The sequence below is a fragment of the Triturus cristatus genome, chromosome 6, assembly GCF_964204655.1.
Source record: "Triturus cristatus chromosome 6, aTriCri1.1, whole genome shotgun sequence".
NCBI classification, from domain to species: domain Eukaryota; kingdom Metazoa; phylum Chordata; class Amphibia; order Caudata; family Salamandridae; genus Triturus; species Triturus cristatus.
The window spans coordinates 595,451,892-595,479,208 of NC_140589.1; the positions used below are offsets into that span (position 1 = coordinate 595,451,892).

Below are 27,317 nucleotides of genomic sequence, written 5' to 3' on the forward strand. Positions count from 1 at the left end.
GGGGTAGGCCTGTACCTATGGCACTGCATCACCTTTACACCTGTCATGAGGCAGGCGTAAGGTTTTGACGCATTGGCATCCTAGAAGTGCCACAATGAAATCTATTAGACTTCTTGTGGGGGAAGTCCCACCTTGCATACATTATACCTGACGCAGGTATAATGTGGCGCAGTGCTTTACAAGGTGACACATTTGCCTAGATGCGTCACTTTGTAAATATGACACAACGTGCCACATTGTTTACGCCACCACTGAGTCACGAAAAGTGATGCAACGGTGGTGCAAAAGTGTCACAAGGCCTTAATAAATAAGGCCCTTGGATGCTGTCAGTACTCTTAATAAATTTATGATCTGGAGAGATTTAATTGCTTAAATAGATATTTAAGTATGATTTTATGGTTCTGTATTCTGTATCTGAGTCTTCATGGCAAGAAATTTATTTATTTTGTATAGTTTACTTGACAATTCTGCATTAAATCTTTGAAACTTGTTTCTGATATAGAGATCAATGTTTGAGTGGCCCCAGTTTCTACTTTAAATCCTACTCTGCTTAACTATTAGGCTCTTGATAGGGAGAGTATTCTCTTGCCGCTAGATCAATGAGAGATCTCAGAACTGAACTGCCCAAGGTAAAAATTGGGGTGCACAAGATATTGGGAGTCACAAAATTATTGGGGTTTGGCTCCCACAAAATCCTGGTCAGTAGAACCCACCAGAAGCTAAACAACTTCTTAAAAGTACTTCTTAATAGTAAATTTGTACAGATTAACACCACGCAGGCACGTTATGAAATCCAGTCATGATTGTGTATGTTACGTAAGAGAAAACACTTTGCTAACCCCACTGTTGAGGTTGCCTCAGTCTCAAAAGGGATACAAGTCATTGTGGGAGAATCAAATCTCCACTGCTGCATCACGGTTGTATGACACAACCATGCATTCATTTTCCACGCGTTCCTTAACAACGCCGGCGGAACAACGAATGCACCTAAACCACACATTCCATTTACAACACAAGTCGTTACAACGACTTGTCTTCGGGGGGTGCTGGACTTTGGAATAGTATAATTTACTATTCCAACTCCAGTGACTGTAACAATAGGGAGAGCGTTGGAGTTTCAAGTCTAAAGGCGCTTGACCTAACGCATGTCATTGTAATGACTTACGTTGTAAATGTAATGCGTGGTTCAGATGCATTCGTTATTCCGCCCGTGTTGCAAAGGCAACGCGTTGCTCGGCGGTCGTTGTATTTGCCGTTTCCCCTGCATCACCCAATTCATGCAGGCGACTAATAATCGGTTTGAGGTGCATTGTTCGGTTTATTCAGTTTGCAGCTGGCTCAGAGTTGATCAAAGTCCATATAATAGTATTCACCCACTGGAAAAAAATCAGTTAACTCCATGAACTAGGTAAACTGTCCAAACATAGCTTTAATAAGGTGGTCACATGTCATTTCAATCTCTATTTTAAAGGCTCTGGTCTAAGAATGTTTAGAGCTCATTCAAAAGTGATATTCTTACTGTTTAGTACTGCTTAGTTGACATTATAAATGTACACACTAGTCTCCTCTATGCCTGCCTCCAATACAGATTTTGTTTAGTTTAATAATGAAGCATATTTCCACTACCTAGGTCACTGAGAATGCTCTTCTTCCACTGTCGTCTGCTGCCACCTCTCATGTGTCGCCATTTCATCCTCCACTCACGCTGAAAGAATGTCACATGTAAAATAGTACCGTCCCATCCCCTGCCAAAGTAGCGGGCGGGATGGAGGAGGGAGCTGAGGAGGGGAGGGGGTCGGAACAAAATAATGATAATTTAAAAAAGAAATGACGTACCTGATCACCGCCGCATCGTGCTCTTCTGGGCACAGGCTCCCAGAATGCACTGTGGACAATCCTGACGCTGCATTAAGCAGCGTCAGGATTGGCCTGAGCGCTAGGACTTTGCGCTCTCATGCAGACTTTGCGCTCCCAGGCAGACAGCAACGCAGCTGGGGCTGGAGAAAGCTTCTCTACTCATGAGGGTTTGGCCAGCCTACCACTCCCCTTCCACATTGTCATCTCCCTGGACCCGCCCCAAAGACTCGGCAGAGTCCTGGGGGCGGGTCCAAGGGGGTTAAAATAAAACGATAATAAAACTGGTTTAAAACCCGTTCCATTATTGTTTAATTCACAGGTGGTGGTAGGCGGGGCAGTGCTCCTCCGCCCTGAAGGAGGAGTCGCCGCTGATGAAAAACGTAGGGGCATATTTACAAGGGAATGGCGAAGCGTGGCGTTAAGCAAAAATTGCTAATGTCAAACTCGTCCATTCTGAAAACGCAGGGATGCACCGTATTTACAATGATACGGCGCTTCCCTGCATTTTCTCTAGCGCTGGCGCTAAACTCAGCTGCCTAGTGCCAATGCAGGGATATCTGTGTTCCTGGGAATTCTTTTTTTATGTGCAGGAAGGTGTCCCTTCCTGCACATAAACAATCAGTAATGGCGATTTGTAACTTCTATGTGTGCTGCTTTATGCCGTACACATAGAAGTTGCAACTTGTCATTTTTCAATGATTTTTATGTGCAGGAAGGCACACCTTCCTGCACATGAACAATTACTAGCGGCAATTTGCTGTTTCTATGTGTGCTCCAGAATGCAGCACACATTGAAACACAAAAACTAGGAGAAATTAATAATTTCCCCTTGTTTCGCCAGGTTAATACCAAGTTTTCCCTGGTCCTATTTTTGGCGCTGCCTCCTAATAATGCCACCCTTGTAAATAGGTGGCAGTGTTAAAAAGCAATGGGTGTTGTGGCGGAACGCCCAACCACAACACCCTTTGCCCACCCATTTCACGCTAAAAACGTGACGCTCCTGTGGCGTCAAGGCCTTGTTAATGTGCCCCGCAATTTCACTGATCAGTGAAGACGAATATTTATTGGTAAATGTATATGCTTACTTATAGCAGAAAAAATATTATTAGAAAATAGCCTTGGAGCTTATCATTAAGGGCAATATCGCCGCTTTAGCGGCACTTTTTGCCGCTAAAGCGGCGATATTTTTATCGCCCTGTCAGCAAGCTGTCGCTAACAGCTGTTAGCGACGGCTTACTGGCAATAGCGCCCATGTCATTGCCGCTTTGCATGTCAGCTATAATAATAGCTAATGACATGCAAAGTAGGCGTTCCCTAGGCGTTCCCTCTGAAAACAACCCTGGAAAAGTCTCTAACTGCACATCGCGGTGTCATCAAGCCGGACCCTGATACCCATAGCGACATACAAATCGACGCTAACTGCGGTTATCGCCATCAGCTAACGTCTGCAAAATGTCAGACTTAGCTATATTTATAATGGGAGGTGGATTCTAAGCCTAAGTCCACATCTCCCTATTAACAAGGATTCCCTTAGCGCTGCAGTTGCATCGCTGGATTTCCAGCAATGTTCCCTCATTACGCCGCTATCGCCGGAATTTTTATCACCGTGGAGATAAGCGTTGATAATAACGCGTTATCTCGGTGATTAATTCCGTCGATAGCCGGCGTTATACAAATTCACGCTATGTGCGTTCTGCAATGTTTATCGCAGTATGTTGGTGATATGCCCCCTTGTTTTTCAGTAAGATATGACCTTTATTTTCAGAGGCAAATCTGGACAGATATTAGATAGTCGAGAGTTAATTGGCCCCTTAAAAAGAAAGGCCTGTAAATCACTCAGCCGCTGTCCTTTGGGCCCGGGCTCCATTTGTAGGGGCATATCATCAAGGGCATTATCGCCGCTTTAGCGTCACTTTTTGCCGCTAAAGCAGCGATAATTTCAATGCCCTATCAACAAGGCGGCGCTAACATGCATTAGCGCATGTCAGCTGCCGAATTCCCAACGTCTGGCATCTCAGCGATAAACATCGCTAATGAGATGCAAAGTAGGCGTGGCTGGGAAAACTACATGGGAAATTATCGCTAAGGCAGCTTCGCCATATCAGCAAAGAGCCTTAGCGATAATAATCATCGCGTTAACTATGCCTTAACACAGGAATTTTAAGTCTGTTAAATTCCTGACTAAGGCATAGCTAACATGGGAGGTGGATTATAGTGATACGACCACAGGGTTGTATCACCAAGGCTATCGCCGTTTTGAGTGCAACATTTCTGGTTTTCCAGCGATGTTGGCCCATTTTTCATGGATATCGCTGGAATATTATCACCCTGGAGTAACGCTTTGTTAATAACGCGCTAACCGGGCGATAAATTCCAGCGATGGACGGCGATAAATATAAAAGCGCTAAGCGCGCTTTGCGTTATTTATCGCCGTCTGTTGCTGATATGCCCCTATGTAAGTTGCTAAAAATTGTCAGAGTTAGGCGTACTTAGAGCACTTTCACTTCAAGATGAACTGACAGAGGCCAAATGTAGTAAAAATGCCACTCTGAACACAAAGCGCATCACAAAAGCTGAGGGAAAACAACACACGGTCCTGCCTCTGATGACATGATAATAAATGGCTGCGGCTGACCTCCGGCGGAGCGCCTCTAAATCAGAGAGACATTATTAAAGAGAGTGTTCCGTTTGTTAGTTTATATCTTGCCTTTTGGAGGATGCCAACTTTCACACCGTTAACTGCCCTCCCCCTCCGGCCTTACTTCCACTCACACCCTTAGCCCTATAGCTGTAACAGGTATCCCTGTGTTGGCACACGCCACTTCCTTCAGAGGCTACAGAGCTCTTTCCCCCTCCCTCACCATCCTTGTGGTTAGTTCCATGGGTCACTTGGGGCACCAGGCACATGGCACGGCATGTGTTCTCGCTGATAGCAGAGAAGAGAGACAGTAAATCCGTGTAAGTACCTCTGTGTTAAAAAAAAAAACAGCCACTGTAATTCATTTTAATTCCCTTTTAATCATTTGGGGGCCCCTTGCCTTTGATGGTAAACCCCAACAAACATTGACAAAACCAGGAAGCATAATTTTAATGCGCAACCAATATTTCTGCATTCCTGCCTTTTTGCATGACTCGGTTTGCATTATTCACACATAAAGGCCTGAACTATTGACCTTGCCAATGCTTACTCACTTGTTGCAATTCCACAGCTTGCTAGGACCATTTTTCATGGTGTTGCAAGGCAGCTGCGTACAAAGGTCTTCATGTAGCCCTGGCTATAGTTCAGCATTGTGTTATGGTTTTTGCCACTCTTTCGTTTTCTCAAGGAACCATAAGATACTAATTGTAAACAAATGTTTTTATTCCTTTTTTCTAGAACCGTCGAACCCACTGAAAAGCTCTTTCGTATGAACAGCTTTGTTTCTGACTTTGGAAGATCCCTGGAGCCGGATAAGATCTTTTCCCATCAAGTGACCGAAGAATCGCGGTCTCTTTTCCATTGCTACATCAATGAGGTTGAGCAGCTGGACAAAGGAAAGTCGAGCAACAGGGCCCAGGTGATGGAAAGCAGCTTGCAAAGACAGGAAGCAGCTAGGAACAGTAAACTGGAAGAGGAGCTGCACTGTCTGGTGAAATTTAACATCCCAAATTCTGTGAATACAGACCAGACCTCTTCATTGGTCGACGACGACCTCCTGATTCGCAAGTCGCCTATTTATTTAGAAAACAAATCCATTCACCAAAACGCACATCACTTGCTTGACTGAGAAATCTACGTTTTATACTCTTCTGCTTTCTTATCAAAGTCTGATGTCTTTAAACTCCTTTTGTCAAATCAAGATACTTTACCAAGACAGTTTGCCACTTTCCAGAAGTCATCTGGTAAAGAACACATACTTTTTGAATAGTACTGTATGCGTACATTTAAGGATAAACCATTCCTACATAGGTAATTTCATCTGACAGCATATAAAGTTTAAAAGTTTTCCCTCTTTTTCCTTCAGTTCAGGGCACAATTAGGGCTTTAAGTGGGCTAGGTCCGAAATGGGTCGCTATCGGGCTCTCCATTTTTACCCTCAGGGTGAAAGGAAAAAAAGTCATTGCATTTGATGTAACTTCAAAGAGACTCGTTTTTCAGTTTTATATAGCACAAACTTGGAGCGCTTTACATGAACACCATTACATTGCAGAAGGACATAATACTTTTGTGAATCACAGGATGTCAGACTCGAACCTGCTATCTCAGCTCGAAGTTCGACTGCTCTAGCCTTAGGCCACAACCTCGCCGATAAGAACTAAACCATTTTCAATGTTATACACAACGATGTCACAGTTCTTGCTTATTTATCTTATGCAACTTACAACCATTGACAAAGGCAATAGCCCTGGCTTCTTGCAGGTGTAATATTACTTGTGGTATATATCTGAATAAATGGACAGAAGCAGCAAAATACCAGTGGGTCAGCACACTATGCTAAGCACAGATTTTTAGCATGTTTTAAGCCTCACCCTTAAATACAGCGGCTACGCCGCTCTGATAAACCACCCAATTTTTCATCCGACTTAAAGCCCTGGGCACAATCATCATTCACAATATGATCTGCTGAATCTAACAGAGTTTTAGTGTTCCCTGTTCTACACTGTTTACAACATTTTAAAAATGAATGTGGGCATTGCACTTTCAAGGAATACATGTTGGCTTTTGGCTAAAATCAGCTTTAGGCATGTAAAGTTGTGCATACTCCACTGGTGTGATTTAATTATTTTCCTGAAAAGAAGCATTACCGAACCCACAACTAACCCTTTCACTTGTATTCCTTAATTCTCTGGAGGACGCTGACATCAAGGAGTTGATGTCTGGGCTCTTTCAACAAACCTGCTACTTTTTTGATAATTCTGGGCAAGGTGTCCTCAGACTTCCCTGCACAGAAGATATGCATTTGACAATGTAACAGGTAAATGTTGGCCTTTTTTTCAGCAAAAATGGTCAGGTAATCTGGGATGAAATAAGTATCTGATATAAGGGAATGGTGTTTCTTAGCACCCTCACAGATCTCCAAGTGAAATCATCTCATTCAGCAACAAGAAGTAGGCACATGCATGACCCTTTTCTACACACAACAATCCACTGAAATTGACTTTCCTGTGGAGGACAAACACCTTATCACACAATCAACATACATTATGTCAACTAAGAAGAGTAGGTATTCCAGGTTATCTATCAGTATAAAAGGTCAACATGAACCAGGGTACAATAGGAACTAAATAGCTTTCTGAAGCAGAGCAGAGAGATTATTTGTGGTGTATTGTCTTTGCTGTGGATGTACCTGGTTCTTGAGAAAAATCACAATATTCATATTACACAAATTGAACCACTTTGCTAATTGTTGCATGCTAACAGAATCAACAGGCGAAATAGTTTATAGCCCAGCTTTTGTGAAAACTGTAAAGACAGAACAATGCTTCCCTTTCTATACTTAATGGCTGAAAACATATAAGTATACAATAAATGTGAATCGAGTCAGGAAAGAGGTCGAGTTACTGGGATAAGAAACCACTGGTGATCACTTATGTTTGCAGACAGATCATCAATAACTAATATGAAAAGAAATGTTCCTATAAGAGGTCTGGGCTATACAGCAGGAACTGGAGTACCACTTGAGGATTTAAATGTATATAATCATCCAAAGTTTCAGTTAAAAGAGTATATCAATTCACAGATATAGGAGTTACTGACCCATGAACTTCCAAATTCCCCAAGTTGTTAAAAAAATATATTTCAACAATAACCACATGTCTGTTCTTGTGATATGTCAGCTATTATCCATATCAAAGGCAGAGGGTGAATTAACCTCTTCAACACAATAATGGTACAGCTCATCAGAAAATAGACCTGAAAATAGAACTTCAGGTTTCCTAAATATTCTTAATAGGGCGAACTTATGTGGTTTCTATCACAATGTATTGTAAGCTTCTCACTAGATTGAGCTACATACAATACATGTATACTCACAATAGATCCGCTTCGTATGCCCTTAATTTAGCATCTTCTAGAGAAATGGTTTTGGGAGGAAAGTTCTCTTCATCAGGAGAGGTTGCTAAACAGCTATTTGACCTGTTTGCATATACTACGGTTCTGTAAGAGGAGATAGTGAATAGTTCAACAAGCAGGAAAAGTGAGGACAAAATTGATCTGTTAATAGCTTGACACAATCTGAAATGAAAATTTGCATGTTGTTGATGGAGCGGAAAATCACACAGTAATCTCTCCTTGCAAAACACTACCCTTGTTTTCCGCTCAAGGTGATAGATTTTTTCCACCATGTGATGACCAAGAGGAAACCTACATAAACATGAGCATATCAAATACAAATAAATATTTTAGTCAATAATGAGAGTTATGAGTAGTTTTAAAGGGATTTATTTTCCAATCAAAATGTAAGTTTCTCTGACTCATCAATCATTATTCAGATATCAAACAGGTTACAGAATTGAAAATGGAAAAAATAGAATCAATACAGCTCATATAATAAATTGCAATACAGAGCATTCCATAAAGGAAGGAATCCCTATTCTAAGGACAAATGAGGCATAAATGATGTCATTCAGAACTCATGAAGAGTTCAAGAAATACAAGAGTGAGCTTAGCATGAAGCTAAATCAATAATTAATAATTGCAAAATCTCCCATTAAGAGAATAAAGTATAAAAACACGCGGTTCAAGGTGGTCCAGGCCGCTCATAAGGCTTGGCTTCAGATTCGGAGATATCTACAGATTGGTAGGAATAATTATTACATCCCCACGGATGTTCCAGCTCTACTTCCCTCTATTTTTTCGGTTGGCATTATGAATAGATGGAGATGTAAAGGCATTCAGATTCTAGGGGGCATATTTACAAGCTGGCGATAAAAAATTATCGCCGCTTTTGCGGTCGTTTTCGGCCGAATAGCGACGATAATTTTATCGCCTAATTAGCAAGGCCACGCTAACGCGTGAAACCTTGCTTTAGCATGGGGATTCCTAACGCCCAGCTTTGCATCTCTAATGAGATGCAAAGTGGGTGTTCCTGGCCTAACATAACAGGAAAAATGTCGCTAAGCGACATTTCTCCTATCATCAAGCGCCACGTTATGAAGCATAGCGGCAAGAAAAGTAGCGATAACCCCTGTTATCGCTATTTTCCATACACCTACTTCAGGACTGACTTAGCCATGATATCCTATGGAAGGAGGATATCATGGCTAAGTTTGTGAGTCCCCATCAGCAAGCTAACGCCACATTTCATGAGATTATCGCTTTGTTTCCAGCGATAATTTCATGTTAGGCAGTTAGCGTGAGGATTTTCATCGCTGAGGAGATAAGCGTTGCTAATAGCACGCTATCTCAGGGATAAAATTCCACCTTACCCGGTGATAATTCTCCTCACGCTAAGAGCGCTGAGCGATAATTATCGCCGGGTGTTGCTGATACGCCCCCAAGAGACTTAGTAGACAGCAGTGGTGTTAGGACATACGCTTCGCTAATGGCTATGTACGATCTACCAAAAGCAGACTTTTTAAAATATCTGCAGATTCGTGACTATCTGATTAAAAGGGGCGATATTTCACGCCTAGCACAGAAAAATAACTTACTAGAGGTAGTAAAGGGACGGGGGAGGATCGGGGATTTATACCAAGCACTCATTGAAATACAAAACGATGATGTAGTGGAACAGAATGCTAAATGGAACACCAGGCTGTCCCTCGGAGGAAATATCCTTCAAGAATCCATTATATTAGCTGATAAACTTCTAATCTCCTCCAGTCTCAAAACTCAACAGTACAAGACCATGTTTAATTTATATTACACACCTGCAAAGATTGCTCGCTGGGGGGGTGAATGAAGATAAGTGCACCCGGTGTGGGATGGATCAGGCAGATATAGACCATATGTTTTCAACTTGTCCAGAACTGAAACAATTAATTAATATGATGCAGACCTTTTTGACTGAAGTTACAATGGCACAGATTGTGATAACCCCGACAGTTATGTTACTCGCGGTATTAGAAGATGGTGGGCTAGCACAGGAAATGTATACATTTAGATATGTAATATTTATTGTTGTTGTAGTAGCTAGACTATATATTGCATCACTGCGGCGGCAGAAAGAACCCCCCACCTTTGAAATGTGGAGAGGAAGGCTGTATGCTATATGTAAACTGGAAACTAGCCTTTATGCCATCAAAGGGTAACAGAAACGGAGAGTGGGTATTAAGATCTGGGGGGCTCTTATTGAGCACTTAACACCTACAATATATTAAGATGGTCCTTGAAAGGCCGATATCCGATATTACTCAAATTGTTGTCACCCCCTGGAAACTTGCCTTATGTACTTATTTTGTTTTTTAGAGAATGGAGGAAGTATGACTTGCTTTCTGGTTTAATTTATACTTGTGTTGCAATCTATATGTTTTTGAAGTGATCAAATTGTATAATGCTCTATGTCTTCCTCTTTTTTTATGTTATTAGTCTCCGGCATTCATGGTTCATGTATTTGCTTTCTGCTAATGGCTACTGGCTAAATAAATATATATATAAAAAAAGAGAATAAAGTATAGGGCAACTAAGCCTTGGCAAAGTCAGTTAGTGAAAGCATACAGCTTTCTGTTTTTAGGAAAAACAGGCGAGTTCATGTAACACATTTGAATTATGCTCTAAATGATTTCATCTCCTAACTTCCTGCTAAAGAAACTTTTATTTCAATTAAACAGAAAATATTTATTTCCAACTAGAAACTCTTACTTAGGCGGAAACAGTAAATACATTTTATAATAATACAGAAGAAAAATGTGTGCTTTGCAGTTACTCTAGCTATGAAATGAATGAGGCTTTGTTTTAACAACCGAATACTGATAGCAGGTTGCTGGCTGTAAATTATAAGAAGAGTCTTTCTTTCATGGAGAAACAGGAAAGGGCAAACATTCCATTCTTACCTCAACGACAGTGCTGAGGCTTTCAAAGGAAACTAAATCACAGCTGTATTTCAGCTTTTCTCTACACTTTAAAATGCATGTTAATTCAATACAAATATATATGCTACTTTGCAAGTTCAAAACACGTTTTGCCATTTTAATCTACATTCTGTGGTGAGGTCAAGTCTAAACTAAACACAATTTAAAGTCATCCATAAATAAATTGTGCATGGTTTTACATGATGCATGAAAATGGTAAGCCTCTGACCAGACCTCAAGTTCTCACTTTTCCAGCACCAAATGTCTGCGTGCCACTTTTTAAATGCAGTTTTATGTCCGAAGCTCAAGGCAGCGTTTGTCATTAGTAACGCCATTAGTAATGTTTAAATGTACAAGATGACAATTACGCCCTCACATTGCCAATAAAGTAACATAAATATGTACAAGTACAAGTGAATCAGTCATCAGTCACAAAAATCTGTAATGGTACCATTTAACCTTTGATAGAAAACTAGCTGCTCTATAAAAACACAGCACTATTCTGCCAGGAAGGCCACAGACTACCCAAAGCACCTCTCTGAGAATGTGCCAACAAGAGAAAATAATGACCAGCGTTTGCAGCTGTTGCTTTAACAGTGTCCTCCCTTCAGTTCCGAAAAATATAAGAAAAATGTATTTTGGCAAACACATACTTTTCTTGGTCAAATAGGACTGCCTGTCTCACACCCGCGATGAAGACACTCCACTGACCCTAGTACTGTTCTGAAGAGCAGAGCAGGCCCGTACCTTTGACAATGATGGCTAATACTTGACATTGCTCACTTCTATGCAGCATGTTCTCAATACCGCCACATATTAGGCACCCGTGACATTAAACCAAGCTGTCCCAAGCTATGAATGTCAGGAAGGGACAGAAGACTTAACAGCATGCATTGCTTGTGACACAGGACTCAAGTATTCAAAAAAAGCGTTGGGCCAGCACTAGGCCTTAGCATGCATTTGTATGATAATTGTACTATTTGAGAATAGATATTCAAGTATCTATAGAGAGCAGCACATGCAGTGACTTGGGGACCGGTGGTGGGGGAGGCCCACTGTACCCTAATTATATCAGTTTTTACTAGCAAACCAAGGGAAGGGGAGCAATCTTCCTCGCTTGCATTAGGGTCAATGGCAAACTTACAATGCCCCTGTTTGTGCAGATAGCGCCAATTATTGTGGGCTCTGCTGTACACAATTGACCTTACAATCTAGTACGCCTGAATTCATTCACGAAATTCAAAACATTCTCTGTGCTCTGGAGTCATTAGGACGTAATCACCAAAACAAGACTTTACACTTTAAGCTATGTTTGATTATCACGGATTCAAAGGAAAATGGTATGTAGAATCAAAAAGTCGACAGAAAATGGCTATGCAGTACATTGGCAACTATGAAATTCAAGCTGGAAAGTACATGGGCAAAGAGTACAGAGTACCCATACTTAAGCATTTCTTGGACTTAGTTATTGTCGTTGATTGGTTTTTTTAGTTAGAGGGGTGTGGATGCAAGAAATCTGAATACAATTGGAGAGGATTGAAGAAGGTTACTGGATTCTCCAACGTGGCACCTGCTGGATAAGTAATCCTCTTACACCACCTTGGTGTGATTCTTTATGTTTAGATCTGAGGTGGGTGTTGGTGTCTACTTGCCCTACTCTTCTAAGGGCCCTTAATTGCAATGTCAAAATCAGCAAGAGGAATCTCTAAAGAAAATCTGAATTTACTGTGTCTTACTAAACAAATAGCAGAAGGTTACATGTCATTGTTTTTTTTCATAAAACTGAACATCATTTAAAGGTGCAGGCAGGATCCAAACTGCACTGATTTGCAGGTTTGTTCCACACTTGGGTGGTCTGTTCTATTGCGCACACTCAGCTGATGTAGGACGCCAAACATGCCACTTTTTTAGCTAACTACCTGACGGGAAACCTTAACCTACCTGAAATTGTGTCCAGAATTCACTAGGAAACAGGTAGGGTCTTGCACCATGCAGATTAAGCAACACATTCACGTTTGGAGATGCTAATTGGAGACCTTCTGTTAAGCAAACCTGAATGTGTGAATGAAAACCATGCTAGGAGTATATGCTGAGAATATGCCCTAGGGGTTCATTTCTTCCATTGATCCTCCTTCAAGGTACAAACGTTGTCAGATCAGAGGACGGAGGCACAGGCAGGGAGAGTATTATTTGCCCAAAATTAAACAATTTGGTAAAGTTGGTGGCCCAAGATTGTACTGTAGTACTGCTTGTTCCAAAGGCTACCATTTTACCAACTTTAACATTTTGATGAATAGACCAAAAGGGTTGACACGGTCTACCCTCCCTCTCCCGAAGTAATATCCAGTCCAGACTTTGTTGTGTTTTTTAACTCAAAACTTAACAACATTTAGACTGATTTTAAATACTATGAATCTTGAATAGAAAGGGGAGAGAGGAATATGACTGCTGTAGGTCACACAATTTAGCCCAAAAAACCCATGTCTGGTTCCACAATTTCCAACTACCCACTAGACCACAACTAGGGTGACATTGATCTTGATGCAAAGGTCAAGGATGTCCTTCTCTGGGAAATGCTACCGTAGTGTGGTCCCTACCCAGATTTATAATTCAGTGTTTATTTCAAGCATATTTAGGTAAAGTAGTAATGAGAGGGTAGGATGTAAAGTTTTGTGGTGGCGTTTGCCCATGCCAGTGTACTGCACAGGTTGTACTGTCAGGGTGTTTTTGTATCACTCACTATCTGTATTTGTCTACCACAATATTTTAAAATTTTGAGAAATAGGCAGAAGTAGATTGCGAGACCTTTCCTTTGTGTTCTAAGGCAATTAGTGGGCCTTGAGCTTTATTTGTGGTTCATGCTGATATTTACCTTTGGCATTCCAGACTATTTCATTCCTGTTCTTTGAATGGTGGTGTTATTCATTTTGTAAAATTCTATCTACAACAATGCCATTAGTGAACATTCAAGTCTTACTGTAGGTGGTGGTTAAGAGGTTGCAACTCAAATACAGTATGACACAGTAGTCACAGTGGATAAGCCTGATATCCAGCTGACTAATAACTGATAAAAGGGGGAGAATTAGAGGAGTGGGTTATGTGCTCCATGACTCACAATTCCCCCTGGTCCCCAACACACAATTTCTAATGTGTCTGTGTGAACGAAGTGTCTCCTTGCACGCAAAGTGTCTCTGCACCCGCAAAGTGTCTACATGAATTTAAAGCGTCCTTCAAAGTGATGATGGAAAGTTAGCCAACCTATTCTCAGGGATAACTATCAAATAAACGGAATCGAATAACGAATGTCAAAAGCACAGTGATATTAAGGAGCTAAACAACAAGGAAAAGGGTAGATCTCCTGAAGTAAGAGTGGCCATCCCTGAGCCCCAGTGCATGAGATCACAAGGAAAGAATAAATTAGATGAGAAAGGTGGTGAGACATGAGATTCATCTGTAATGGAGAGCCCTTTGCGAGCACTGCTCACAACCAGGCTCGTAGGACTTTCAAAGGGCAGTTCACTATACGCAGAAATACAATTACAATTCTCAAAAGAGCAGTAATGTAACCTATGCCAACCCTGTCCCCAACTAACTGCCAGTGCCAGATATGTGCATTTGCCCACCTACCATCGTGATACAGGAAATGTGTATCCAGCCTTCAGAAGGGGCGATTCAGGAAATGAAAAACTGCAAAATGAATGCTCTCTTGAATTGTATATCGATTTGTATCTCTTCTGCTCTGAACTAACCCATTCTCATTCCACGTGCCGAAGAGGTCTTATGTAAAAAAAAAAAAAATGCGAATTGTACAAGTACCACATAAGTCAAAAATTGTGCCACCATGAAAAAACATGTTAAAGTGTGACAAGAGTTAAAAGTGTAATAGAATGAGGGAACACCCAGGATTATTATTGAATACTTATCCGGAGCAGGCCAAATGTCGTCAATGGGAATGGAGAACTATGTGGAAAATCAGAAGATGGTTTATGTATTCAAATTTATTAATGAAGTTATGCTCTTTTGCCTAAAGTCATTTGTTGGAGTGATCCATAGGTAGACATTAAAATACACTCAAAGTAAAATGCATTGTTGATCAAGGTCAGAAAAGACACAATATATAGAGATTGCATGTGACTTGGTAGGTAGACTACAATAACCGAACAAAATGGTGTCTGCTTATCAAGAGGACTTAATGAACCTAACGTCAAAAATTGAAGACTTAAGTGATGGCCATACAATGAAGGGCAACAGTGACGGGTAAAAGTGGAGCAGAGCTTTCTAGAGAAAGTCTGCTGGTCAGTCATGGATAGACATTTGGAAGCAAATAGAAGCATGCACAAAAACTGGAAAATCCCTGCAGACTGGATCCCCGCCAGTTATGCGATGGCAGAAGCGGTTAAAAAAGCAAATATAAATGGACATTTGTGGAAACAGATAAGAGAATCACCACTAAAATCTCTAGAGGTAATCTGTACATTTTACAAATGTTTCACAAGGATAGCTACAGAACTGAAATGCTCTTTTATCTATTAATGGCATGTTTACACGCCTTTATACAATGCCCTATGCTTGTAATTACTTCTGGTGACATCTACACTAGTGCTTCTCTCAGTTGACAGGTAAGGGCCAAAGTTCACTGCCATCCAAGATCAGCCAGAAACAGTAATTTGCTTTTCAGGCATATATCAACACCACTAATACTCCGTTGATTTTCAAATTAGTGTAATCAAACCCAAATTGAGCCCAGTTTCATACCAAAGCAGAAAACTCACATGTTCCTGATTTGTATGAAATAATGCACAAAATACCAGCCCATCAACTGGTGGACGTTGGTCCAGGGAGCCCTTTCAAAATGGCACACTGATATTACACTGGTTAAAAGTAATTCTTCACACAGCTTTAAAAAGACAGGACAGGCCTGTCTTTTTATGTGCAGAGTTCTCCGCCACACTGCAGAGTCTCTGCAGTCATACACTTACTATTCACTCGAAGTTTGTAAATATCAAAACAACATAAACATGCACAAAAGTGTAAGTTTACCTTTGTGGATCAGACCCTTGGACAACAGCACCTCGAGGATTTGAACGCATCTCGGGCCTCATGCTCAAAAGCCTGCTCGTAGCTGAGTGCTTTGTGACGTGAGCACTCCCACCCTTTGCATTGTGAAGGATTCTTTAAACATCTACAGTGCAAAGGAGTTGTTCACATTGAGATACAAACTGCCCTCCTCATTCATATTAATGGAGCTGGACTTTGTACTTCCCAGTAAACAGTAGCCATTGCTGGGACGGAGGCTTGCTTGGGACAGCAGACCCCCGTCTGAGCATTTATAATATGTCAGCATAGCGACCACGGTTCTGTAGTTGGGCCTGCCCTAAAAAGCGTGCAATGTGATTTCAACATTGGGGAGGCCAGGCAGTGTATGTGGGACTGCTGTCTGCGCCTCTTGATGCTCACAGGCTGCACCTATACAGTGTAAGCTGTCCGATATGGAACGCTTATCCTTTGCAAATGGCTACACCATGTCCTCGGCAGTCGGTAACCATTTCATGCTTTCTGACAGTATATTTGGTTGCAAGGCATTTGTGAACTCCATTTCACATCACAAGAGGGAAGGAGCACCCCTTTGCTGTGCCATTTGTTTTGTGGATCACATGGGTTGACAACAATGGCACTGTGAGTTATCATGGCAACTACAAATCACAGTGCACTGCTGCTCTGACTTTGCAAATGAAAGGTCGTTTTTAAAATCAGGCCCGTTGTATCTTGAAATGTACATGAACTTGCAAAGCCTATTACCTTTCATAGACCTTAGTGAGTGGTACATTGAATGTCCCCTAGTAGTCAGCCCTGAGCACAGCCACTATCCAGTACCATTTAATCTGAAATGTTCACAAATGTCCTCTGTATGCAGACTGCGGCTGTCTTACTTTGCAGACAGTGTGACTGACTGATCCACTGCCCCGAAATTCCCTGGATGGGATGGGATTCAGGAACCAGGAATTCTGGGGGCTCATATCCAAAGTTCAGTGGAGATTCACAGGCGCTACACTGCATCCAACGTACAACGAGATAGGAAAGAGTGCTCAGTGTAGTAACGTGAGGTGCATCATATCATGGGGCCTTCGCCCTTTATAAATGGAAGGAGAGATGTTAAAGAACAGTTCACATGGTTCAGCAGTGTTTTTCATATTATGCTCCAACAGTACCATGCCTTATCTTTTGAATGTTGGGAAGCCTTGGGGCAGATTGTACAATGCCTACATGGACCCACTTACATAACTTTACAGCAGCTTTAAGATCGACTTCCATGTAAACTCTGACAATACCTAGCTGAACCTGACATTGAATGATGGTTGGGCAGCTGTCAAAGAGCTGCAGAGTGCCACCTAAACATCATGGTACCTATTCACAAACTGTGTTTTGTAGTATGTTCAGTAGTACTTGGTATTAGTGCCAAAGTACGATGAAATGCTATTCACATACCTAAAAGTGTTTACCTCCAACTCCACCTCTACTACCTTTTCTTTGGGAAGATCCTCATACATTTAAGTTTACTTGCATTGCATACTTTGTACTAAATATGAGGGGTTTAGACAGGAGTAAGCAGAGGTTAGTGAAGGTTAGGGAGGGATTTAGGAATTATGTTCACCATACCTACAAAACAGTAAGTCCATTACTGTTCACAAACTGCACTTCTAAATTTACTACAACCAAAATGCACACAATATAGCAACAAAGGTATTCCAGCAAAGAGCTGAATAAGTCCACCACCTCATACGGCCAGTCAGTGGTACTGCAATTCTCTCCCATAGAAAATAATGGAGGTAGGGGCAGAAAATAATGGAGATAGGGACTTAAAATAAAATCCCATAGGAAATAATGTTACATTAAACATATGTTAATAACATTTTATTAATTTAAAAATTAATGTAACATTATTCTTTATTAAAATTCAATTAAATTACTTTTATTTATTACATACATCACTTTTAATAATTATACATACATAATCAAAATATATATATTTTTTACTTTAGGTGAAATTGTTATTTTAAAAGCAAACCTCAGAAAAATAATATTAATTTACTATGTTCATAATAATTAAATTATCAATTTAAATTATGTTTTATTGCTGTAGCATTTTGTGTATTTCGTTTTACATTTAAAATACGTATATGCAATTAATTAAAAAACTTTTTACTTTTCCTCTATACTTTACCCTAGAGATATTTCCAGCACCAGGTCTGGGATTCTCCTGTACAGAACAGGGAAAATGTAAAAAGTTTATGTAACGTGAAAAATAGTGAAAAATGGTTTATTGCAAATATTATTGCAACTTAATTGTATAGATCGTTATTTTGAAATGTAGAACAAAATAAATCTGTTTAACTATTAATCTAAATTTGAATTACATAATGAATTAATTTAAATATATTAAGTTAACTTAACATTGTTTTTGAAGATTAATTATCTAAACAAATCCCACCTAAAATAAAATGTCTATATGTATTAAAATTATTTCTACAAAAATTAGAAAAATGAATGCAAAGAATTATTTTAAATGGATTTAATAATTTTTCAAAATAAAAGTTACATTTACTTTTCAATTAGAAAAGAGTCATTACAATATTTTATAATAAAATAATATATTTTATTTATATTTGAATGTTTTAACAATAAACTTATTTGCAATATCATTTTTTTAAATCTAGTTTAACTTTATTTCCTATGGGGTTCTATTGAAAGTCCCTGCCTATATTATTTTCTATGGGAGGGTGTTACCGTATCAGTGGTTCGCCATGTGTGGTGCTAGACTTACTACTGCTCATTTTTGGTGGTAGTAATGTCACATTTGTAAATTTGGCTCTACCTCCTGTTTCAGGGGGTGGAGACATGAAAGTCTACACTTTTGAGTAAGCTCAGATTTTGTGTGTAGCCCAAAGTAGTAAAGTTACTCAAATGTGTAAGAGTAAATTTACAAGTAGTACATTTAATTGTGTAGATTTACCTTTGAGAATAGACCTCCTAGTGTTTGATGGATGAACAGAAACTCTTTTTAAATTCACCAAAGACAAAGATCGTCCTCCTGGGACTGATGAGCCTCTAATATTTAAAGAACTACCATCTCTGCATGTGGCTGCATTTCATAAACATAATGGGGCTTATTTACGAGCCCCTTGCGCCACCGGTGTGTTACTTTTAATATAGGAAAAAGGAATGTACCGACAGCGCACAGGACTTTTAAATAAACCCCCATGTCTCCAATATGGATGTCTCCTTAGAGGTGAAAATCTCCTACATGTCACAAGAAAATGTTAACAGCAAGACAGCCTTTTATCATCATAGACTCCAGCATTGTATCCACCTCTACATAATAAAAAAATACATAGAATTATACCAGTACTGGCAGTTGTCATATCCTGGCTCCAGAACTGGTATTGTACCAAAATCAGGTTACCTGACAAAAAGTTCAACTATTTGGGTGCTAAACTACGTACAACACCCCTTCTTTTAATTAAAGAGGTCGCACTATATAACTAATGCCATGAAAGCCTAACATGGGCTGCCAGCAAGTCATTGAATTCAAGATCATGTGCCTAACTCACAAATCTTCACCTATTCAACTTTGTGCTCTCATACAACCAGCTGCCTGTTTTGGGTGTCGTTACCTGTAACTATAATTGTGCCTTAGTAACCCTCTATCATTGTACCTTCATATTGAACTAGACTGTTGGATATTCAGAAATGGGCTCAAGACCTATCTGCTCCTCTCTACATACAGACCCTAAACACTCTGCGTGTATTTACTTTTCTGCTACCCCTGTGAAGTTTCACAGCTCCTCTATCTCACTACCCCGTCTCATTTCTTGACCACTGTAGTGCTTTAAGGTTATCATTTGATGGACTATGCCCTGAACAAAAGGACTCAAACAATAAGGAGTACCTGCACTTCTCTATTTCCATTTTTTTAAGCACTGTGTGTAAACTGACTTTCCAGCATTAATTTATGAACAACTGCTCCCAGAGAAACCTACTAACAGCCCAATAGGGGACAAATGTTTGCTTGCGATGACGACGTATGTTTGATACTTCGACGTGTTAAGGAACATATTTATACTGTGTGCACTGGTTTCTTATCTTTGTGTACTGCTTCACCATAATGGCTCGCTCGGTCTAGTCTTCCGTCACAAACATGTAATAAAAAGTTACTTGCTGAACACAGGCTCCTCCCTAAAAAGGAGAATTATGGGATGTGTGGTCAAAGATTTTAGTGTATGTGGTCTCCACAGAGTTGCCCTCTTCTTCACTTCCCATGTATGTTTGTGTTGTTATTTATTTCTTGAGTTTTTTGTTGCGCTTTTACTTTAGGGCGTTTTAAGGATGATAAACTAACCCTGCATCATGATCTCATTTTTTTAGCATGATTATTGCCTGTAAAAAAGTTTGATGGATTTGGTTAACCGGAATAAACTTGCGATTTAAATAGAAATCAGAATGCATCTATGAACCGGTGTCACAATGACCTCAAAGATGTTCTGAGCTATCCCTGCATCAGTGTTGTTAAATATTAAATTGGAATGAAGTGGGCGGTAAGTGGCGACACAAGAGACTCTAGGCACTGTGGATACTACAGACAGGAAGTTCACCTTAAAGGACCAGGGTTCCACGTTCTAGACTTACTCTGGAATCTCAGGCCGATGATCTTGTTGCCTGCTTTGCAAGTGTGAATCGGAGGAAAATCATTAGCCAGTTTACCACTTCCCAAGACCCCAAAGGACCACAGACACCTAATCCAAAATGTGTATGTACTTATTATAAAGCCAAGAAAATTTGGACCTATAAACACCTCAGAACGAGAGTGTAACGGTACATGAGCACTAATACAAAAACAAATCTATGAATAAAATTGTAATGGTGCAACATGCACAGAATAGACAATTCTAAAAACAAGACACAAATGATTATAGAAACAACATCCAGACCGTTTTTCATTGGTGAATAATAAGTAAAAGCATTATCTGTCCTCGCACTATTTTTACCATGACACCCTACTTAGCATTCCCCAAGCAAGCTCTCAAAAGGTGTCAGCATGTGGAGTCTTCCTAAGAATCTCACTCACGTTGAATGGGTTGAGTACCATAAAGCTACAGAACTCGTTCCAAGATGCTCTCCAGGTAAGGCAGAAGTTCCCTGGGCTCTGTCCCTATCCCTAATACAAAGTCGAAAAGAACGCCACCAATTACATCATTTGACCACTTCGTCCAGTTGAGCACCGCCTTGTAGGTAACTTTCCATGGAGTATCTATACATTCAAGCTGTTGCTCGGTGATCTTGGTTCCCAGACCTTTCCAGACATGGAAGACATCCTCCTTTATTATCAGCTCCGCTTGTTCAAAGGTATCCTTTCCTCTCAATGTCAAACTAACTCTCAAAACAAAGACGTTATTCTAACTAACGAGAATGAGGTTTTACACCTGCAACAGAGAAGTGAAAAGAAAAATATTCCACAGATACATAAACTCCAATTAACAGTTTTACTTAGAGCAAACAGAGAGAAATGAAAGTTAGGCCTATCAAGATCAGCTAACATTAGAACAGTGCCCACATTTAAAATACAAGCATGTATGAGTCATTAATATACACACATTATGTGAGCCTTTATATGAAAAATGCATTAGTCATGAATAAACTTCACACGTATATGATTCATCTAAACATGTACATTTGCTATATAAATTCTTGATTACATGAAGAAAATATCTAGCACTTCACTTAAATGTTATTACAATTTGTGTTCTAATACCTCATTGTTAATACAACAATAGATTATGTGTGGATGCGGACGAACCATGGGTAAAATACACTCCTACAAATAAAAGAGCAATGTTGTGCTCTATCAGGCCCCCCGCTCTGATGACTAGTGTCATCACAATCAGCATCCTTTCCCTCTAGGATTGTATCCCTGCAGAAAATACTAAACTAAACAGAAGTAGTAGCCAGGCTTTCCTATCTGAACCTTTCCACATTCTTGAGATTCTCATAGTGACTGTCCTGCAGTCTTTCTATTCTACTTTCCTGCTGTCTAAAAGAACTCTCAGCCTGTCTTGCTCGATGACACTAATAGGCTCTGATAGCACCTAATAAGACGATGACACAAATCACAACTATGATGATGGGTTTCAAAATATAACCAAGAAATCCTCTCCCTATATTCGCAAACCAACTCCCAACCTTTCAAAATCCTTGACCAATTTTATCCCAGTATATATTTCCTCAGATCCTTACTGTGATCTGGGATATAAGTACAGCACTGTTGAACCCTCAACATTATACAGACTCCGCCTTCTTTTGCCAACAATACGTCTAAAGCAAGACGATTTTGCATCACCATAGCCCTTATAGAGACCATCTTTTCATCTACAAGTAATAAGGACTAAGCTGTATTTACTGACAACGTATCCACTATAGTTGATAACTTTCTAATCTTCACATCATTCAGAACCACTCCCAGACTCGGTATCATTGCTCCAAACACATCTCCCACAATCTCTCCTGCACTTGTACCTCGTTTCTCTCGATGAGACTCTTTCCCTTCTAACGACCACAAATCCTCCACTTGATAAATCTTGGGAAATGCGATAGCTACATAACATGTACCATACCAATTTTGTGGCAATCAAACATATGTATTCCTCCCACATACAAAATACACATTCAGCACCCTCTGTATTGTATCCTTCAATGCCTTGTTTAAAGACTACTCAATCAGGAAGATGTTGTCACATTCACTCTATCCCACAAATATATTATCATAGTATGTCTGTGTCTGTCTAATGCAAAGTTTTCCAAGTTGTTGTAAATGTAAAGCTTTTGGACCATAACTTCCCTTTGCTCTATGGGCTAACTCCTCCTTAGTCCATTCAACTTTTACATTTCTTCTGTTAGGCCTAAATAATGATTGCTGATGTCTATCTTCTATCTGATCTACAAATTTCTTTTCTATATCAGTTAGCAAGAAGGTGAGGTTGTGCATATGCGCGTAAGCTGTATCTAATGTAACAGTAAATACAAAATACTTTACCATTCTTTCTTTCTGTTTGTAATAATCATACTGATCCAGGTGTTTGTAAGCTGGCACCTCTGAGAGCACTACATCATAGTTTGAAAAATTATACTTGTAATGTCCCTTGCCTAAAATATACTGAGTAATATACTACAAGTAATACCATACATCAGGGGTAGGCGATGATACCTAATCCCCTCCTCTACTGACAACGGCAATTGCATACACATATAACAATCTCTTGCATCCATTGCATCCACATATTCATACAACAGCTTTGCATACGCATTCAATGTATAATCACCTTTAGACAAATCTACATGCAATAAGTGACTAGTTTCCTCTATCATAACTATCAGATTCTAATGTACCCTCTTTTGTGCTTGCAGTAGATGTCCCTCGTACTCCCACCCCCTCAGTCATCTGTTTCATGCAATTCAACAATTGATATATTGATGACTACAGCTATAACAATGATTACTCCCACTATGAGTGTGCCTATTACACACTTCTTTCTATGGTTCGAGTTTCCAGACTCCATTTTGGATCAAGTTCAGGCAACGACTTGCAAGAGGACCAACCAAAGTCTCTTCCTTGCTCCTCACCTGTTGTGCATAAACTCATAGGCGATGGCCAGGGGTACTGATATTCAATTGTATTCAGGTCTTCACTGAATTATTTACACAGTCCAAAAACTTCACTAGCCTTCTTTCTCCTTCTACTGGAAGGTCTCTAAATGTATTCTTCCACTCTTGCCTAGGTTTTCTTCTTTAGAGAAACAACTTTTTATTTACAATTCAATTTAAATCATGTATAGGGTCAGAGCCAAGTTCTTCAATGAGACGCTGCTAAATTTCCAAACGAAGTGCTGCCATCTCCTGAGCTGAAGGTTGACACCCAAAGGTTGGAAATGAAAGCTCGCTTAGGCTCAGATTCCGCAAGCCACTCAGCCTTGGAGTGTCTGGTACAGTCAGTGTCAGAACTCTGTGAGCTTCTACTCCAGGAACCAACAATTCAATTTCAATTAAGAGCGCTGAGGTTCCCCGCCTCACTCGTCCAGATCCCAGTTTCCCGGACCTCGCTGTTCCCTTCATCTGTGATGAGATATGTCCACTCCGGGGCAGCGTACCTCTGGCATGGTTCTCTTGATCTCCTCGGTCTTCTCAACCTCCCTCGATTTTGCTCTGTATCACTTTGTTCTGATTCACTTGTTTCAGAATGGGAGCAGAATCTCTCTCAGGTGAAAATCTCAAGTTCAGCCTTCCTTGTCTCACCGGCCATGATTCAATTTCAGCTTAAATTATTTTCCACATCACTCAACTACGTCCCACACTAGTCTCTTCAGCTGAGTCTGACTCTATAACACTCACGTTACCGTCTCCCTCAGAGCCTATACCTGGGTCTTGTGTAGTTTGACCCCCCTCAGCTCAACCTTATGGGTGACCAGCCTCGTCAAGAGCCCCCACAGCTTGGCTTGCCCACTCCACTAGCCTTCCAACCACAGCTGGATTTTCTTCAGGGAGAGGAGCTGTTTCTTCCAGGGGTTCTGGAACTCTGCGGGTATGGGAGGTGTGACTCCAGTTCGCCAAGCCTCCACACTTCACAGAAGTATTCGTCACCAAGATCACTTTATACGGACTTCGCCACCATGCATTAAGGCAGTTCTTCCTCATGTGCTTAGGAACTACTACCCAGTCTCCCGGGCATAGGTCATGCAAGAGGTCCTACGAGGTCGCTGCAATCGTTGCGTTAACCTGGGGAGACACAGAACAAACCACATCAGCCAATCCCTCGCAATAATCAAGGATCAAATCAGCAGTGATGTTTATCAATGCTGTGGCTGGCACTGCTGGCAAGCGCATTGCCCTCCCCATTAATATTTCTTGTGGGGAAAGTCCCGTCCTCCTAATTGGAGTGCTATACAAACTCATCAGCACTAAGGGCAGCGCATCTGGCCAATTCAAAGACTTCGAAGAGCACACTTTTGCCATCCTCATCTTGAGCATCCCGTTCACATGCTCCACAATTCCAGACGCCTCCGGCCTATAGCTACAATGCAATCTTTGGTCAACTTGTGAGGCAGCACACAATAGTCTCATGATCTCACTATGGATATGCGTTCCTCTATCTAACTCCAATGAAGTTGGAAATCCGAACTGCAGAATCAACTCTCTAATCAATAACTTGACTACCGTCAGACTATCACACCTCCTAGTTAGATATGCCTCCACTCAATGTGGGAAGACACACACCGCCACCAAAATGTACCTCAGTCCATCTCAACGAAATCTTATGGGAAACAACCTTTACAACGCAGTCATTATTTCGCACTACATTTACAGAGCAGTCATTACATCGCAACATCCTTTACATCGCATGTCATTACAATGCAGCCATTACATCGCATGTCACTACAACGCATGTCATTACAACGCATGTCACTACAACGCAGGCATTACATGGCAAGTCATTACAATGCATACCATTACAACGCATAGTACCCTTACACTATCCAACACTTACCCTACTGGTGCACTAAATGGAGTTAGAATAGTAATTTTTACCCCTACACTATCCAACACTTACCCTACTGTTGCACTCACTGGAGTTAGAATAGTAATTATTACCCCTATACTATCCAACACTTACCTTAAATGTGATGCAATGGTATGCATTGTAATGGTATGCATTGTAAAGGTATAATGCGATGTAATGGAAAGCGTTGTAAAGGTAGTCTCTGAAAATGCGATGTAATGGCATGCGATGTAAAAGAATGCGTTGTGAAGGATTTTGCGATGTAAAAACTGCATTATAAAGGCATGCGTTGTAAATGTATGTGTTGTAATGTCATACATTCAATCTTACTAACCCTATTGAAAGGACCTCCTGATCTCCCAATATGACTCAACGCAACCACAGTTTTCTTGCCAGCATTGATTTGTTGACATGTAACACACCTGTGACACACTGTCTCCGCACACCGGAGCACGACACAGACTCTCTGCTCCAGGAAGGCGACCAAACAGTTGATATCCCATGGTACCGGATTACTCACGTCTTTGCGTGTCAGTCTCAGTAAAGGCTTTGCCTTCAATGAAAAACTGGGAATCCACAGTCGACAACAGCCAACCATTCCCACAAATATCCGGACTCATTCATCGGATTCATCTGCATGATCGCCTCAATGCGATCTGGTGACACCTTTCTCTTGCCTTTAACAATACGATGACCCAGATATTGGACTTCAGATAAACAGCATTGGAGTTTACTTGGGGACACCTTGTTTCCATTTTCTGTCAGATGATTTAGCAGAGCAACAGTATCAATCCTTGAAGCATCCTCAGTTTCTGAAGCAATCAGAAGATCATCTTTGTATTGCACAAGCACTGAATTCTGGGGCAAAAATAGACTCTCACGGTTCCTTTTCAAGATCTGATTTAATATAGATGGATTTACAGTATACCCTTGTGGGATACGACCATGTATTACAAGGTTCTTCATCAGAAAAGCAAACAAAAATTGGCTTTCTTAATGCAAGGGTATTGAAAAAAAAGCTTGCATAAATAGATGACAGTAAACCATTCTACTCCACAAGGGATTTGGAATAGGATCACGGCTGGATTCGGTACCACGGGACAACATGGAATTACAATCTCATTGACCGTTTGTAGGTCCTGGCAAATCTATACTTGCCATTAGGCTTTTGCAATCCCACAATGGGGAAATTGCAGGGACTTCCTCTGATCTCCCTTAAAATACCCTGCGCGATCATAGACTCAATTACAGGTGCTATTACTGCCACCATATCCGGGGTTAAGTTCTATTGTGGTGTTCTTGGAAATTCAACATTCGGCTTGATCTGTATCTTAACTGGCTCAACCCCTCTGATCAGTCCTATCTCTTCTCTCATGAAATCCCACACCACTGGAGAGACAGCCTCTCTCAAGTCATTTGGTAGCTCCTCCACTGTTAGCACAGGAAATACTTCTACACAGACGTTTTGACTCGCCAATTTGTATGCAAAATCATCATCATCAGTTTGTGATTCAATTCCCTTTGGCGTACAATAGATGATACAATTTAACTTGCATAAAAGATTGCGTCCTAACAAACAGACCAGAGTCGAATGGCACACAACAAACTGGTGCCAATCCTGGAATGTTCCTATTCTTACAGGTAAATCATCTATCAAAGGATTGGTCATTCTTTTATTGGCAACTCCTACAACTTGCATCGATTATCCCGAGAGGAGAAGGTTGGGGAGTCCTGTTGATTAAACAGCAGAAAGGGTAGCACCAGTATCAACCAAGAAAGTAATGGGATGACCGTCAACATCTGCCTCCACAAATGGTCCACTCTGGACTACCTCCAGGACTGCACCAAGAGTCCTTCCCCTCCCTTG

The 27,317-nt window shown here is 40.6% G+C and overlaps 1 protein-coding gene across 1 annotated transcript in view; it reads left to right on the forward strand.

The window, feature by feature from the left end:
• MRAP2 (melanocortin 2 receptor accessory protein 2) overlaps positions 1–10,625 on the forward strand; it is an 899,706-nt gene extending 889,081 nt beyond the window's left edge. Inside the window, exon 4 of the mRNA XM_085611037.1 lies at positions 5,234–10,625. Coding sequence (XP_085467163.1) covers positions 5,234–5,624 — 391 coding nt within the window. The 3' untranslated portion in view covers positions 5,625–10,625. The remainder of the gene's footprint in view (positions 1–5,233) is intronic.
• The last annotated feature ends 16,692 nt before the right edge of the window (positions 10,626–27,317 follow it).